General features: G+C 41.1%; 1 protein-coding gene across 3 annotated transcripts in view; it reads left to right on the top strand.

Moving 5' to 3' along the window:
- The window catches only part of TEC (tec protein tyrosine kinase), a 62,864-nt gene that overhangs the window by 16,378 nt on the left and 31,300 nt on the right, over positions 1 to 15,186 (top strand). For all 3 annotated transcript variants that reach the window (XM_072124676.1, XM_072124684.1, XM_072124671.1), the window contains one exon: positions 11,317 to 11,506. In XM_072124676.1, coding sequence (XP_071980777.1) covers positions 11,369 to 11,506 — 138 coding nt within the window. In that variant the 5' untranslated portion in view covers positions 11,317 to 11,368. The remainder of the gene's footprint in view (positions 1 to 11,316; positions 11,507 to 15,186) is intronic.

Raw genomic sequence — 15,186 nt, forward strand, 5'->3', positions numbered from 1 at the left:
TACATTTTTTCTTTAGAAATATGAAGACATTTGTCTTTGAAATAATTCTTCTTGAGAAGCTTTGTACCATTTTTGGTTGTTTTATTGTTCCTCATAGCGTCACATGAAAGCATTGAATTCAGAGAATAGTCACAGATGACTGACACATCCTGTTTCAATGTCACACCCAGACATCTGTTGTAAGAACGACTGCCCATTAGCTTCATTCATTGACATAAAGATGCTAAATTATTTCATTGTATCCTCATGTCTAATCTGTATGACGTAGTGATGCACCATTGACAGGCGTCCTCCAGGACTTGCAGGTTATGTACTTGGATAACTTGAATATGTTAGTTCTGGAATGAGGAAGCTAAATGTACAATATGTATGTTAACCTGGCCAGTCAGACTGGCATATATTGGGCCTACCAGAGGAGGTGATCTTAAGGGCCCACCCTTCAATCATAAAATACAATTTAAAAAATCATATCATGTATGATGTATCATAAACAAGATCTAATAATCTATAATAATGGAATCATTTTATATTAAATAGATCGTAATATCAAATTATTACTCCATTTACTTCCAAATAAAGATCTTTGGGGCCCATTATACAGTGGAGGCCCAAAAGAGGATTTTCTGATGCTCTGGTGGGCCAGTCCGACACTAGGTGCCGCCATCTTTCAATACCAGTCGGCTCATCCAGTGTCATCATGGAAAGGCTCCCACGGTTGTCAAAAGACAAAATATAATATAGAAGCAGTATATCTACAATATACTGCAATACAACTGTATAAGTGATCAGACCCCATAGGGTTCAAGTTCATTCCTTAGGGGGCCTTTAAAAAAAATTACATTATAATCAACCCATTTCCCTAGAGCAGATGTAAAATTTAATAAACATGTTAATTATTGACAAATCTCAAAATGTCCTATCTATCAAAATATAAAAATGACTTCATGTGTTGAAACCTGTAACAGAAATTAGCCAAATCTTGAATTGCCACTTTTTCGCCGTTTGCCCCCATTAAAAAAGTGAATAAAAAGTGATCAAGTGTAAAGTTGTCAAATGGTATCAGTGACCTCATCAGTCATCATATCCTGCAAACAATTTTTGTTCCCTTCCCAAGATTGTGCCATAACACAACCCTCTCTCAACGCTGCAGGCAGTTTCTTTCCTTTTGAAGGCTCAGTGTTTCAGTTCAGCTGTGAGACCTTGTATAGATGTCTTTCGAAAGCATGTGCAGCATGTTGCGGCCTTGGCACGCTAGTGTCACGGTGCTTGGTATGTGGACCGGAGCGCTGTCCTACAGCCTGGCAGGTCTCCAGCAGGGTGGTGTGTGCAAAAAATATGGAGGGAGAAGCTGAGTGTCTGTAAGATAGGTCACTGGGTAATGGATGGGGAAGCCCGTGGTGGTAGACAGCCGTATCCAGGGATCAGACGGAGGCAACGTTGTGCAAATTAACTCACGGGTCTTTATTGAACAGTAGACAGCAGGCAATGGGCCAGAACGCTCAACAGCAGATTACCTAAGATTATCCCTTGGGTGAGAGAAGGCTCGACAGATGGATCCTGACAGGTAGAGGGCCTTATTTGAACTACCCCCTTGCCTATACGTTGGCAGGGGTGTTGCACATTTACATTCAATTGAATTTACCAGAGGTAGACTCCAAAAGAGGCGTAACATCATAAAAACATTAAAAAATCCATTGCTAACTTTAAAGGCCCCTTCACACCCGCCCAAACCAGGAATAGGGTAAAGAAAAAGATAAGGGGTAGCATCAGGGTGCGGTCACACTTACCACTAGCAATGCGTTTAGAAGCATAGGGGCCATGCCTCAGCCCGAACTCATTAGCGTCTCCAGTGAAAAGCATTGGATTGCTTACCGATTCGCTTGTAAATACCGCACCTGCTTTTGACTTCAAAAACTGAATCCGAAAACCTGAATGTGGAAACGCACCCTTGGGTGTCATAATGAAGGGTCTGAATGTTTATGTCCATGAGAGGAAAAGTAGAAGTGGTTTTATTGTAGCAAAAAGCCTAAACCTAACAAAATGTTGAAAAAGTAGTAAATTCTGATGACTTTCCAAATGCAATGTATGTACCTCCCCCCCCCCCCCCCCCCCCCCCCTGCTATGGACTGATCCCTGGCAGGCATCATCCCACACTCAAACACCATGCTTGTGGCATCTATAGAACCTGTATTTCTAGTCTAGCATTACACCTGTGGAACGTTACAATCATTTTCTCAGTAACCTTTCCCATTGTGTTTACCAGTTGTAAATCAGCCTTGTATTATTAGTGCTAATTTTATAATATATCCCACAATTGCTAATAAATTTAACACATCTTTAAGGGTGCGGTCACAGATCAATGCGTTCTTGGTCAGTTCTTGGTACATTTTTAAACGCACTATGTCTACCATGCCTTTTTGGGGTTTGAATCTGTTTTTCTTCATTGCTGGGAGTGTAAGCACCTGTATTAACATTTTCACAGCTGCTTAACCCCTTAACGCTCTGCGCCGTAGCTCTACGGCGCAGAGGTATAAGGGATGTATGAAGAGGGCTCACGGGCTGAGTCCTCTTCATACAAAGGTGGGGGTTTTTGCATTTTGCACAAAACCCCCACCGCTAATAACCGCGGTCGGTGCTTGCACCGATCGCGGCTATTAACCCCCTAAACGCCGCCGGCAAAGTCGCCGGCGGCGTTTAAAAGACGGCGGCGCGTGGGCGCCGCCATCTTTTTTTCGATCGCCACGCCCCCGAACGTCATCGGGGGGCGGCGATCAGTTGCCATGGTAGCCTCGTGTCTTCTTTTGACACGAGGCTATCTGGCAGCTGCATATTCGTTACAATGAGCCAGTGGCTCATTGTAATGAATGTGCTGCAAAAATGCCATATATTGCAATACAGAAGTATTGCAGTATATGGTAGCAGCGATCTGACTATCTAGGGTTAATGTACCCTAGATGGTCTAAAAGATAGTGAAAAAAAAAAGTTTAAAAAATAAAAAAAATTAATAAAATATTAAAAGTTCAAATCACCCCCCTTTCCCTAGAACGGATATAAAACATAACAAACAGTAAAAATCACAGACATATTAGGTATCGCCGCGTCCCAAAATGCCCGATCTATCAAAATATAAAAACGGTTACGGCCGGCGGTGACCTCCGAGGCGGGAAATGGCGCCCAAATGTCCGAAATGCGACTTTTACACCTTTTTACATAACATAAAAAATGAAATAAAAAATGATCAAAATGTCGCACAGACCTCAAAATGGTAGCAATGAAAACGTCGCCTCATTTCGCAAAAAATGACCCCTCACACATCTCCGTGCGCCAAAGTATGAAAAAGTTATTAGCGTCAGAAGATGGCAAAAAAATTTTTTTCTTTTTTGTACACATTCGTTTAATTTTTGAAAATGTATTAAAACACAATAAAACCTGTATAAATTTGGTATCACCGCGATCGCACCGAACCAAAGAATAAAGTAGGCGTGTTATTTGGAGCGAAGAGTGAAAGTCGTAAAAACTGAGCCCACAAGAACGTGACGCACGTGCGGTTTTTTTTCAATTTTTCCACATTTGGAATTTTTTTTCAGCTTTGCAGTACATGGCATGTTAAAATAAATAACATTACGGGAAAGTAAAATTTGTTACGCACAAAATAAGCCCTCACACAGGTCTGTACACGGAAAAATGAAAAAGTTATGGATTTTTGAAGTTGGAGAGCGAGAAATGAGGCGAAAAACCCTCCGTCCTTAAGGGGTTAAAGGACACCTGTCATCAGGTCTGTGTCACTTGTCCTGTCACCTCTACCTGTTGGAGCAGCTCACAAGGATCCCATCACAGCCTTTATCTAGTTATTTCATACATTAATCATTGTAAAATCATCTTTTCTTTATTATGTAAATGAGGCTGGTCACATGGTCAGAGGCAGTGATGTCACTCCTGTTCCCCCTCCCCTCTCCTCCCCCTGCTCATGTCTGTGTGTAATGTATAGTAATAATGGCTAGTGTGTGTGCTGCATCTGCTGACATGCTGCATCCTCCTAATATACAGGTGAGAGACACAGACATCAGCTACACATGAATCTGACATGTTCTGCTGTAACATGGCTGCCTGGAGCTGCTGTATCTCTCCTAAACACACACACATGCACACACAGGCTGCAGGGGGCGTGACCACCAGCACCAGGAAGCACATCATTATACAGCCTCACATCATTATACAGGCTGTCAGTCAAGCACTGGGGGTGTGGCTGTGCCTCCCACTCATGAATAGAGTGGACAGCTTGAATATGCTAATGCTTCATTGGACATTTCACAGGTCATTTGCATACAGCTTTAGGACCTCATTGCTTAGGTTTACAGGCATGTAGAGGGACAATGAAGGGATAGAGGCAATGCTCTCTAATGGCAGTTTATGAAAATATATTTAGTTTAGGAGGGTTATTTTGCATGACGGGTTCTCTTTAAAGGACATCTACCACCAGAGTGAAAGACTGTATGCAAATGAGCCTGAGGGGCTCCAGGCTCCGATAACAGCTATGCATAGAGTCCTTCATCCTGGTGGCAGATGCCCTTTAAAACTTCCACAAATGAAGAATAATGGATTCACACCAACCAAACGCATGGTAAAAATTAAAAAATGCACCAGTTTAAAAACATAGTTTAAAAATGCACCAAGAACGCACTGGAGTATGATCACAATTTTTCTAGCATGCTAGTCAAATTTCTCTCTACGTTTGGCATTGTTTTGTTACAGTTGTGGCGCAAATGCAGATTTTTTTCAATGACTTTCCATTGCGCCAAATGAGCATAGGGCAGTGAAAAGTAACTTTGATATAGACCCTGCCTGTACCAAATTCATTAAATGTGCATAGCCAAGTTATCACATTAGGATTGAATTCATGCATTCCACCCTGGTCAATGTGCCGCGACTTTTGATGTTTTTTGCAACGTAGCATAAAGAAGACTGCAAAGAGATTTATTAAGAGCTAAAAGCCACTTTAATAAATCTGACAGGTGTTGGAGCTCCAAGGACAGGCATAAAACTGTCACATGGAGCCTACATAATGTGATAAATTACCCCCATAGTGTGTTATATTGTTGCCATACATTATATTTTACTCTTTTATTGTATTCGGATTATCAGTACAGCTATAGTTTGAAAACTTTTGTCCCTGTATATATCATCAAAGTTCTTCTTTATCACCTCACCCTTTAAGTTTGCATGGTCTTGTTCATTTAGTGCTGCACACTTTTTAGTGTTGAGGTAATATTGTACAATGGGAAAATAAGTACTTGATACACCGTATATTTTGAAAGTTTTCATCTCGCGCCCCCCCAAGCTCCATGGTCCAAACATGGCAAGTAGAGTTAATACCATAAAGTTTTATTCTGACCACATGACCAGGGGCATAACTAGGACTTTTGCAGGACTTCTCACCACGTTACTGCCTAATGTCATGTAACCTATCCAAGCTTTGTGCAGGCCTACAATTTCGTCCCTGGTGTCCTACTCTGTACTAATTACCTGTATTTATGTCACCTGTTTGTATTTATGTTATAATGGATATTACTTCAACCCCTCTACCATGGCCAAGACCTATGGTGGCTCTTGGCCATGGTGGAGAAGTTGGAGCGTTATTTATTGATTGACGGAATGTGTGGACCGGTGTCTTTTATGCAGGTAAAGATTTCAAACAGGCGCAATTATTACAGGTAACGAATATAGATTAGTAGGAACTTCTTGAAAACAAACTAACAGCACTGAGAGGCGGAATTCTTGCTCTTTGCCAGGTGATGCTTACAGGTACATTCAGACGAACATTATGTATCGATCCCCATTGATGTCTATGGCGCCCGGTCATGCTGCTATACAATGCAATACAACTTTATTGTGGTCCGGCACTCTGTTGCAACCAGTTGTGCAACATGGAGCCCCTGCTGCTAATGTTCCACTTAGTGGGGAGTGCAAGGCTAAGTGGATGCCCCGGGGCGGGTGGGGGTTAGGGTATCAAAAGCCAGAGCCAATACACAGGCAGACACCTGCAGCTGTGCCATCTTGGTTCTGCTGGATTTTTTATTGTTTTCAGTGTCCGTTTTGTAGGCGAGGAATTCCATATGTAGCAACATGGACATGAATCATAGATGGTTAGGAGTATATCTCACCCATGAAAAAAAGTATTTAAAGGTAAAGTTAGGTACTTTTAATGCATAGGAAAATTACAAAAGTCACATATATTTATAATTGTTGTAGAGTTCCCCTTCAGACATGTGACAGCGGCCAACAATCTTTAGCCACAGCTACGATGTTTGCAGGATGAGTTGTATTTTTCAATTATGCCATTTTTTTTGAGTACAGATAACCCAACTGAAGCAACTTTTGTTAACTCTTTCTGGGAAGAGCATTGTTTATATTCTATTTTTCAGTTCTCACTAAATATAACTAAATATAGATAAAAATAACTTATTAACTTGAATAAATCAGAATAAATTGATTGGTATTTGAGTTTCTATCTAGTAACGGGGGCTTAACGTTTTCCGTTGTGAGGTACGTACAACTTTTTGGACTTGACTAGTTCATTTTATCAAGTCTATAATGGTTTGTGACTCAGTTTCTTCCCATGATTATGGCTAATATGGCCACCTGAGGAAATGTTGTTTTTCACATGCAGAATAAAAAATAATTGACATGCAAAAAAACAAAAAAAAGCACAGTGTAACAGTAGTAGAATCTAGTGACAGTAATATGAACCAATGTAGCCAGCAGAAGGCCTCTTAATAATGAACAACAAAATAACAAACAAGAGAAAACTAGAGGAAAGGACAAGGCTTCAATGCAACAACATAAAGGTGAAAATCTTTATTAGTGAACATCAATAAAAATGTATAAAATAGACTGAGAAGCATCTCAGAATGGATACAAGAAAGGACGCCAGGTAATACGTCCTAAGATACATGAAGTAAAGACACAATACAGGCGGTCCCCTACTTAGGAACACTCGACTTGCATACGACCCCTAGTTACAAACGGACCTCTGGATATTGGTAATTTATTGTACTTCAGTCCTGGGCTACAATAATCAGCTGTAACAGGTATCAATGGTGTCTGTAATGAAGCTTTATAGTTAATTTTGGTTCTTATGACAATCCAACATTTTTAAAGCTGTATACTATACGGGAGCCGTCTGGCTGTATACTACATGGGGGCTGGTTGGCTGTATACTACATGGGGGCTGGCTGGCTGTATACTACATTGGGGCTGGCTGTATGCTACTTGGGGCTGGCTGTATACTACACCCTCGGCTTATACTCAAGTCAATAGGTTTTCCCAGTTTTCTGTGGTAAAATTAGGGGTCTCGGCTTCTACTCAAGTATATATGGCAATTTGCAAAAGTTATTAAAATATTATGTTTTCATAGTGCTATTAGCAGGGTGTATAGTTTAAGAGTGACAAATAGTTTGGGTAAGAAAAATGTAAAATGATCTGCTATGAAACAAAAAATACCTTTCACATGAAGCGTGTCAATTGTAGAAGGATACCTTTCCGGAATTAAAAACAGGTATTTGCCCTTTGGTAATAGGATATTTTTACAGATGATGCGAGAAAGTTCTTGACCTTTGCTGTAACTCATTCCCCTGTGTCCAATATCATAACCCACTCTCGGAGTTTACAATGTCAATTACAACAGAGGAGACATTTTGAGGTGGGGAGAGCTTGACTTCATTGGTGCCCACATGACTTTAGACAGCAAGTTTACGTGCCACCTCAGAGTTGATCTTCTGGATGATACCACCTCGCTAGGAAAAAAAAAGTGATGTGGAAAATATTAGGCCACTTGATGACATACTGGTAATGGTTTATTAGGTGGATTTCTTCTGACAACTTCCCTCTAAGTGCCATTTTTAAAAGATTTATACTTCCCCATGAGATCATATTTTTATATTTGTATATAACTTAAATATCTTTCAACAACACATTTATTTTTTTGGAATGAAGTAACATATACATTGGGGGAAAAATGCATTTGGTCAACCACCAATTGTGCAAGCAAGTTTCCTTTGTTGGCAACGAGGCCAAACATTTTCTGTAAGTCTTCACAAGGTTGATACATACTGTTGCTGGTGTATTGACCCAGATCTCATGTAAAGCAATGAAGTTGGGGCTGTTGCTGGGCAAAACGGACTTTCAACTCCATCCAAAGGTTTTCTGTGGGGTTCATATCTGGAGACTTGCTAGGCTACTTCAGGACCTTGAAATGCTTCTTATGAAGACGCTCCTTTATTGCCTTGAAGGTGTGCTCGGGATCATTGTCATCCTGAAAGACCCAGCCACTTTTCATCTTCAATACCCTTGCTGATGGGAGTTGGTTTGCACTCCTATTCATTCTTTCATGTACACTGATAAGTTATCCTGATCACTTCGCAGAAAAACAGACCCTTGTCATGATGTTGCCACCCCTATTCTTCACGATAGGTCGGGTGTTCTTTGGGTGCAACTCTGCATTCACTCTCCTTCAACCATGAAGAGTTGTGCTTCTACCAAACAGTTTTACTTAGGATTCATCAGACCATATGACATTCTTTCAATGCCCTTCTGAAACATCCAAATTCTCTCTAGCAGACTTCAGACGGCCCGGTATGTACTGGCTTAAGCAGGGGGACATGTCTGGCACTGCAGGTTCTGCATCCCTGGTGGTGTAGTGTGTTATTGACAGTAGCCTCTGTTACGTTGGTCCCAGCTTTCTGCAGGTCACTCACTTGGTCATTTTGACCCCACGGCGTGAGATATTAGGTGGAGCCCCTGATTGAGGGAGATTATCAGTATGTCCTCCATTATCTAAATATTGCTCCCACAGTTGATCTTTTCACACCAAGCTGCTGCCTATTGCAGATTCAGTTTTCCCAGCCTGGTGCAGGACTACAATTTTATTTTTGGTGTCCTTCTGAAGTTCTTTGGTCTTCTCCATAGTGGAGTTTGGAGTGAGACTGTTTGTGGTTGTGGACAGGTGTCTTTTACACTGATAACAAGTTCAAACCGGAGCCATTACTACAGGAAATGAGTGGAGGACAGAGGAGCCTCTTGAAAAAGTTACATGTCTATGAGATCCAGAAGTTTTGCTTGTTTATAGGTGACCAAATTATTATTTTCCACCAAATTGCAAATTGTAAAAATTCTTTAAGAATCAGACAATGCGATTTTCTGGATTTGTTGAAACATTTTGTCTCTCATAGTTGAGGTCTACCTATGATGTCAATTACAGGCCTCTCATCTTGCACAATTGTTGGCTGACTAGATACTTTTTACAAGGGCTAAATAACATATGATCGGCATATGAGCGTGCATGTACTGTATGAGGGGTCTATGTTACATTTATGGTCACGTTGGATGTCAAGCTCTGTATGTGTAGACACACGTTCACTTTAACAGGATCTGACAGTCTCGTGATCTAGCGGTTCCCTTACACCAACATCAGAGAACGCTGCTCTTTCTACTTACTACTGTTTATCTCTGGCTAAATGTGAAGAGGAAATCCTTTCCCTCCCCTTATCACAGTTGACAGCCTTTCTTCTGGGTGCCAATTCCTCATGAGATTATTTTAGAACAATAAGGAGCAACGTCAGTTTACATAGGATATTATTAACTGTGCAACTGGGAGATGTCATTGTTAAACCTCTCAATTCTCATGCCTGGAACAAAATACTGTGTGTTTTACTTAACAATAGTGATGGCTAATGTAAATAAAACTCTGTGTTAATAAATTCCAAGAGAAGCAACACTTCTAAGCCCCCATCTATTATAATAGATTGATCCGGCTAATATATGTGAAGCACCTCTATCTGTGACCTCTGTCTGATGTTGCTGGTCCAGACCCCTATATCTCTACTGCTTGTAGTCAGTTAAAACAGATGGTGTCCTTTGCATTTCCCCCCATAGGCTTCTCATGAGATGGCAACCTATGTTATGTGTCAACAGGCTATGTCATGTGATGTCACACAGGTGCATGGTTTGTTATATCACACTCCCCTTGCAGGTCATCTCCTGTCTTCAGCTCTGTCTTCGGGTCCCCATGCGCTGCCGTCCCAGACACCATGACATCAGCCGCTTGCCAGCAAGCGGCTGACATCGTATATGTGACAGCAGCGCACGGAGACCCGAAGACAGAGCTGAAGACAGAAGAGGACCTGCAGGGTTGTAGGAAAGGTGAGTACAGAGTTTTTTCTTTTTTTTTTTAAGCTGGGCAGGGGGCTGCTGGCTATATATTAGGGGGCAGGCACTGGCTATATATTAGGGGGCAGGCACTGGTTATATACTGGGGGGCAGGGGTTGCTAATTATACACACTAGGGAGACTAAAAGTGGATGAATAAGCGAGTGAGCCGGAGGAGAAGGAGCGTAATGAGACAACCTGGGGTTGGAAGGGGGATTTAACTGGGCGGCTACCAAGACTTTCAAATTATAGATGTAATTTTTTCCAAACCTGACACAGGATATACTTGATTCCCCTAATAGAAATCATAATTGCTTCTATGTATCAAACCTGTATTACAATGGGGAGGGGGGGATATATCACTGCTTCTATGGCAGTTTTCTGCAAAAATTTGTGATTATTATCACGACTACACCACTTTGCGCCCTGTGAGAGTGGAGGGGGCGCAGAGGGACGCGGTCGCTGCCATAGAGGGTGGGCATGGGGCATTCCTTCGTGGCGTAGTTTTGCCCGGTGACCGCCCCACCAGATGGATACATCGCATACAATGTGTTGTTTGATTCCTGTTGAATGTGTGAATTGAGTTGCAGTAAAGGACAATCGCTGTTATTTTTTTACCATAATGAAAATTATTTACAAAAAATCCACGTCTGATGTTATTTGAAAGATACGCTTGTTTTATATGACACCATGGTTTTAGCTACTTTAGAGATTTTGAGAATATTGTTTGGAGATTGGATGACATTTCACATAAGAGAGGGAATGCTAGAAATGACATTTCATACTCTACCTGAGGGGGCCGGTAGTTTAGAGGTGACAGGTTCTGTTTAATGCATCTGTGTTCCTCCTGATGTGCTAGTTGAAGTCAGACAAAGCTGTAGAAGGTGCACAGTAGTGGTCGTGACGGCACTGCCAGCCTCTGTTTATAAACACAGGCCTGGCAGTGATGGGCAATGCCACAGGAGCGTCGGAGGAGGTGAGTATTTGTTCTTTAAATCGGGACAACCCCTTTAATGATGTAAGATTTCATAAACAAAAAAAACATACTTCTTCTGCCCCTGGTCAAAACCCGTAATGTGCTTTAAAAAACTTTTTTTTTTTCTCTAATTTCAGTTTCCAATCCTTGATATTCAATGGCAGGGAAACCAGTGAACAAGAAGCTGAAATGAATTCAGAAGTACTACTTGAAGAAACTCTCATTAAACGTTCACAGCAGAAGAAGAGGACATCTCCTTTGAACTACAAGGAAAGAAAATTTGTTCTTACAAAGTCTAAACTCACCTATTATGAAGAACGCTCTGAGGTAATGGGATTGCGCCATTGTTCTCTTTTGTCTTGTGTATGAATGAAAAAAGGAACAGGGTGGAACAAAAATGAAGGAAGTCAATAGATAGACCACCTTGTCTGCGGTTTAAGAAAAGTTTCTACATGATTCTTGCAAGTCAGGTTTTCATTCCCAACCTGAATTGCATTTAGCTAATCAAACAGAATTTCTATCAATAAAATGTGGATTTCTCATATTAAATATACTGGAGTATAAGCCGACCCGAGTATAAGCCGAGGTACCTAATTTTACCACAAAAAATGGGAAAACATTGCCTTGAGTATAAGCCTAGGGTGGGAAATGCTGCCGCTACTCATCAATAAAATGTCCAGTAGTCTCCCCTCATAAATATAGTGTCCACAGCATAGTGGCCCATAAAAAATAAAGTTAGTACTCACCCTCCAGCGCTGTCCCCTGGGTCCTCTTCTCCCTGCAGCACGTCATCAAGTTCCTGGCCGGGCCGCCTGCTGACGCCTTAGTTTCTCTGCTGGCAGATCGCATAGACGTGCATCTGCCGACCCGGCCAGGGACACCGGGAGAAGAGGACACCACAGTAGCCCAAGGGAGAAGAGGTGCTGTGGGGAGAAGAGGACTCTGGGGGACAACGCTGGGGGGTGAGTACTAACTTTATTTTTTTATATATGTGCTGAAAAACTCGGCTTATACTCGAGTATATATGTTGAATCATGTGAGCCACAGATGGTGTAAAAATAACAAAGAACTTATCCTTTTCTTGATCCGAACCCGTGTTGTAACCTGCCTGGATTAATTTTCTGATGGTATAAGTAATTTTTTTCCTGTTGTCCTAATTCCGTAATGGAACAGAATAACAGAATCTCTAATGTTGTGGTGAGCCTACAAAATAAGTACAGACGGTCCCCTACTTAAGAACACTCGACTTACATACGACCCCTAGTTACAAACGGACCACTGGATATTGGTAATTTATTGTACTTTAGTCCTAGGCTACAATGATCAGCTGTAACAGTTATCACTGGTGTCTGTAATGAAGATTTATTGTTAATCCTGGTTCTTATGACAACCCAACATTTTTAAAATCCAATTGTCACAGAGACCAAAAAGTTCTGGCTGGGATTACAATGATAAAATATACAGTTCCGACTTACATACAAATTCAACTTAAGAACAAACCTACAGACCCTATCTTGTATGTAACCTGCAATACAAAAATTTATATAATTTCCCAACAGTCGGTAATATTATATGAGGCGGTTTTTACTGTTAGACCCAGCTGAATGCTGAGCCCCTTAGGCAAAATATCTAAAAAGCCTTGTCTAGATAAAGTCACTGTTTTCGGTCATTCTGAAAGAAGATCAATCCCCACCTTGCCAAAAAATGTTTAGATGGATTAGTGGAATTTTCACTATTACTATTACTCTCTTTTTGTGACAACAGTAAAAAGAATCTTTTGTTGTGAGCCAGGTGTAACTGCATTTCTTCTGACAATTATTTTTCTTGCATTACAAACTGTGGGTGCAAACCACATCCTTGAAGAGAACCTGTCACCACATTTTTCATAAATCCAGGTTTTCATAGAGCTTTGTTAACTAACTGACACCCTTCTTTTATCTAAATATTGTTTCCCTCACATCCTCATATAATCGGCTTTATCAGATGGTGCAGCGTGTCAAAGGGGACGTGTCCTGCTCGGCCAAGTCAAGGCTAATATTTTGAGAAGTTTATGTAGTCATAGTATAACAATATGTTAGAGTTCCATAGTGAGTTGCCAGGATGAAACACTTAGGGACAACAGGGGAGTCTTGGGACTGAATTATAAAGAAGGATGAAAGATTACTGTCTGATGGTTGGTTCTACTCCACTGGATGTGCACCCTGGACTATAGAGTTTAACTAATGTATTTTTAGAACTATGAAAACACCTTGATGGTATCATAAATGACTATTCATAAGAAGATTTGTGTATGTGGTCTGCAGTAGGAAGATAGCATTCCGGAGTCATCCTTTTTAATCTGTGTATGCATCTGTCGATAGGCTGTTCCTTGTGTACTTTTTGGGCGCAGCTTTATTTATCAATTTTGGGATCATGGGTTACACTTATTTATTGGACATATTTTATTATTTCCTGTGATCTATAACAGAATTGTTTTGTGTATTACTATGTTGTATCATTTAGCACTGTTCTGGCAAATTTATGGAGGAGCCTTTCCATATCTTCCATTGATCCCTTATGGATCTTCTCCCTCTCCTATTGGACAGATTATTGCGAATATAATAGATTTTATGACTAGAGGAATTGACATTTATTATATAGCCTATATTATTTTAAGAGCAGGTAATATCCTCATCACCTCTTTCATTTACTCTCAGAACATAATTGTTTTCATAGTGAACTATTTAATATTCATAGAAAATAATGTTAAAAGATTTCAAGCAGCCGTGGGGATAACTATCCAAATAAGGTGTGATGTTATTGCAGTCAGGATCAATGATATTGGGGTAGTTTTTCTGTACAGGCCTTAGTATAACAAACATTGCTCCTTGTTTTACTTTAAATCATTATCAAACTTGTATGCAAAATTGCATACATTTATGGGGCAGATGTGAATAGAAATCTTTGTTCTACTTGTGTCCTTCTTTTTCCCCTGCCTTTCTTCCTCCTCATTTAATCAGTTTATGTAAATGAGCTTTTTGTCCCATACACAGCTCAGATATAAAGGAACATCTGATACGGCTGAGGTTTTTACGTCTGTCTCACTGCTCCATGTTTTTTGTATGGGTTTGTACACACAGCTGAGAGCAGTGAGCAGGTCCTACTCTTGGTCGTGTTAGCGGCTCTAACCTCCCATAGAAGCCTCCTTCTTGTTTGTGGTATGTTGGTAGGTAGCAAACCTTTCTATGTAGTCTGCAAAAACAGATGACACTAGGAATGCACACGGGCTTATTTTGTAAGGCTACATTCACACACATGTATGGGGGGCGTATATACGGCCGACGTATATACGGCCGATATACGTCCCCCATACACTTCTATGGGCTCACAGCCCTGTACGGGAGCGGTACGGTGCAGCACACGTGCGGCACCGTACCGCTCCGTAGCACGGGAAAAGATAGGACATGTCCTATCTTTTCCCGTGATACGGCGCCGTGCGCTGTATCTTCCTATGGAGAGGGGCGGGGGTGAGCTGCGCTCATCCCCTGCTCCTCTCCGCAGCGCCGATGTATGCCCGCCGTACTACGGTACGGCGGGCATACATCGTGTGAATGTAGCCTAACCACATTGCGGAGACATGGGGGAAAAACTGTGGATACGCGGTCCTTAAAAGCACCCAATATAGAGTGCAGCCATAGGAAAAACCGATTATGTACAGGAGGCCTAAGACTGCAGATTTTTCATCTGCAGCAATTAAAGGGGTATTCTCATCTGGGCACTCACATTCAGTTTCATTAATCTGCCATATATAAACATTTATTCAATTGGATGTTATTAAAAAAAATGTTCCTGTGTGAAGATAATTTCTCATAAATGTAACCATGTTGTCCCTCAGAAACGAGATGGCTTCCTCGGATACGGCCACGTCTGATAGATTGAGTGCACAAAGAAACAAAAGGTTATTGTATATAAAATGTCCGGGAGTTACTACATGTCGCACAGCCGTCCTATGGTAATAATTGCTGAAT

Source organism: Engystomops pustulosus, chromosome 1 (genome assembly GCF_040894005.1).
Source record: "Engystomops pustulosus chromosome 1, aEngPut4.maternal, whole genome shotgun sequence".
In the NCBI taxonomy this organism is placed as follows: Eukaryota; Metazoa; Chordata; class Amphibia; order Anura; family Leptodactylidae; genus Engystomops; species Engystomops pustulosus.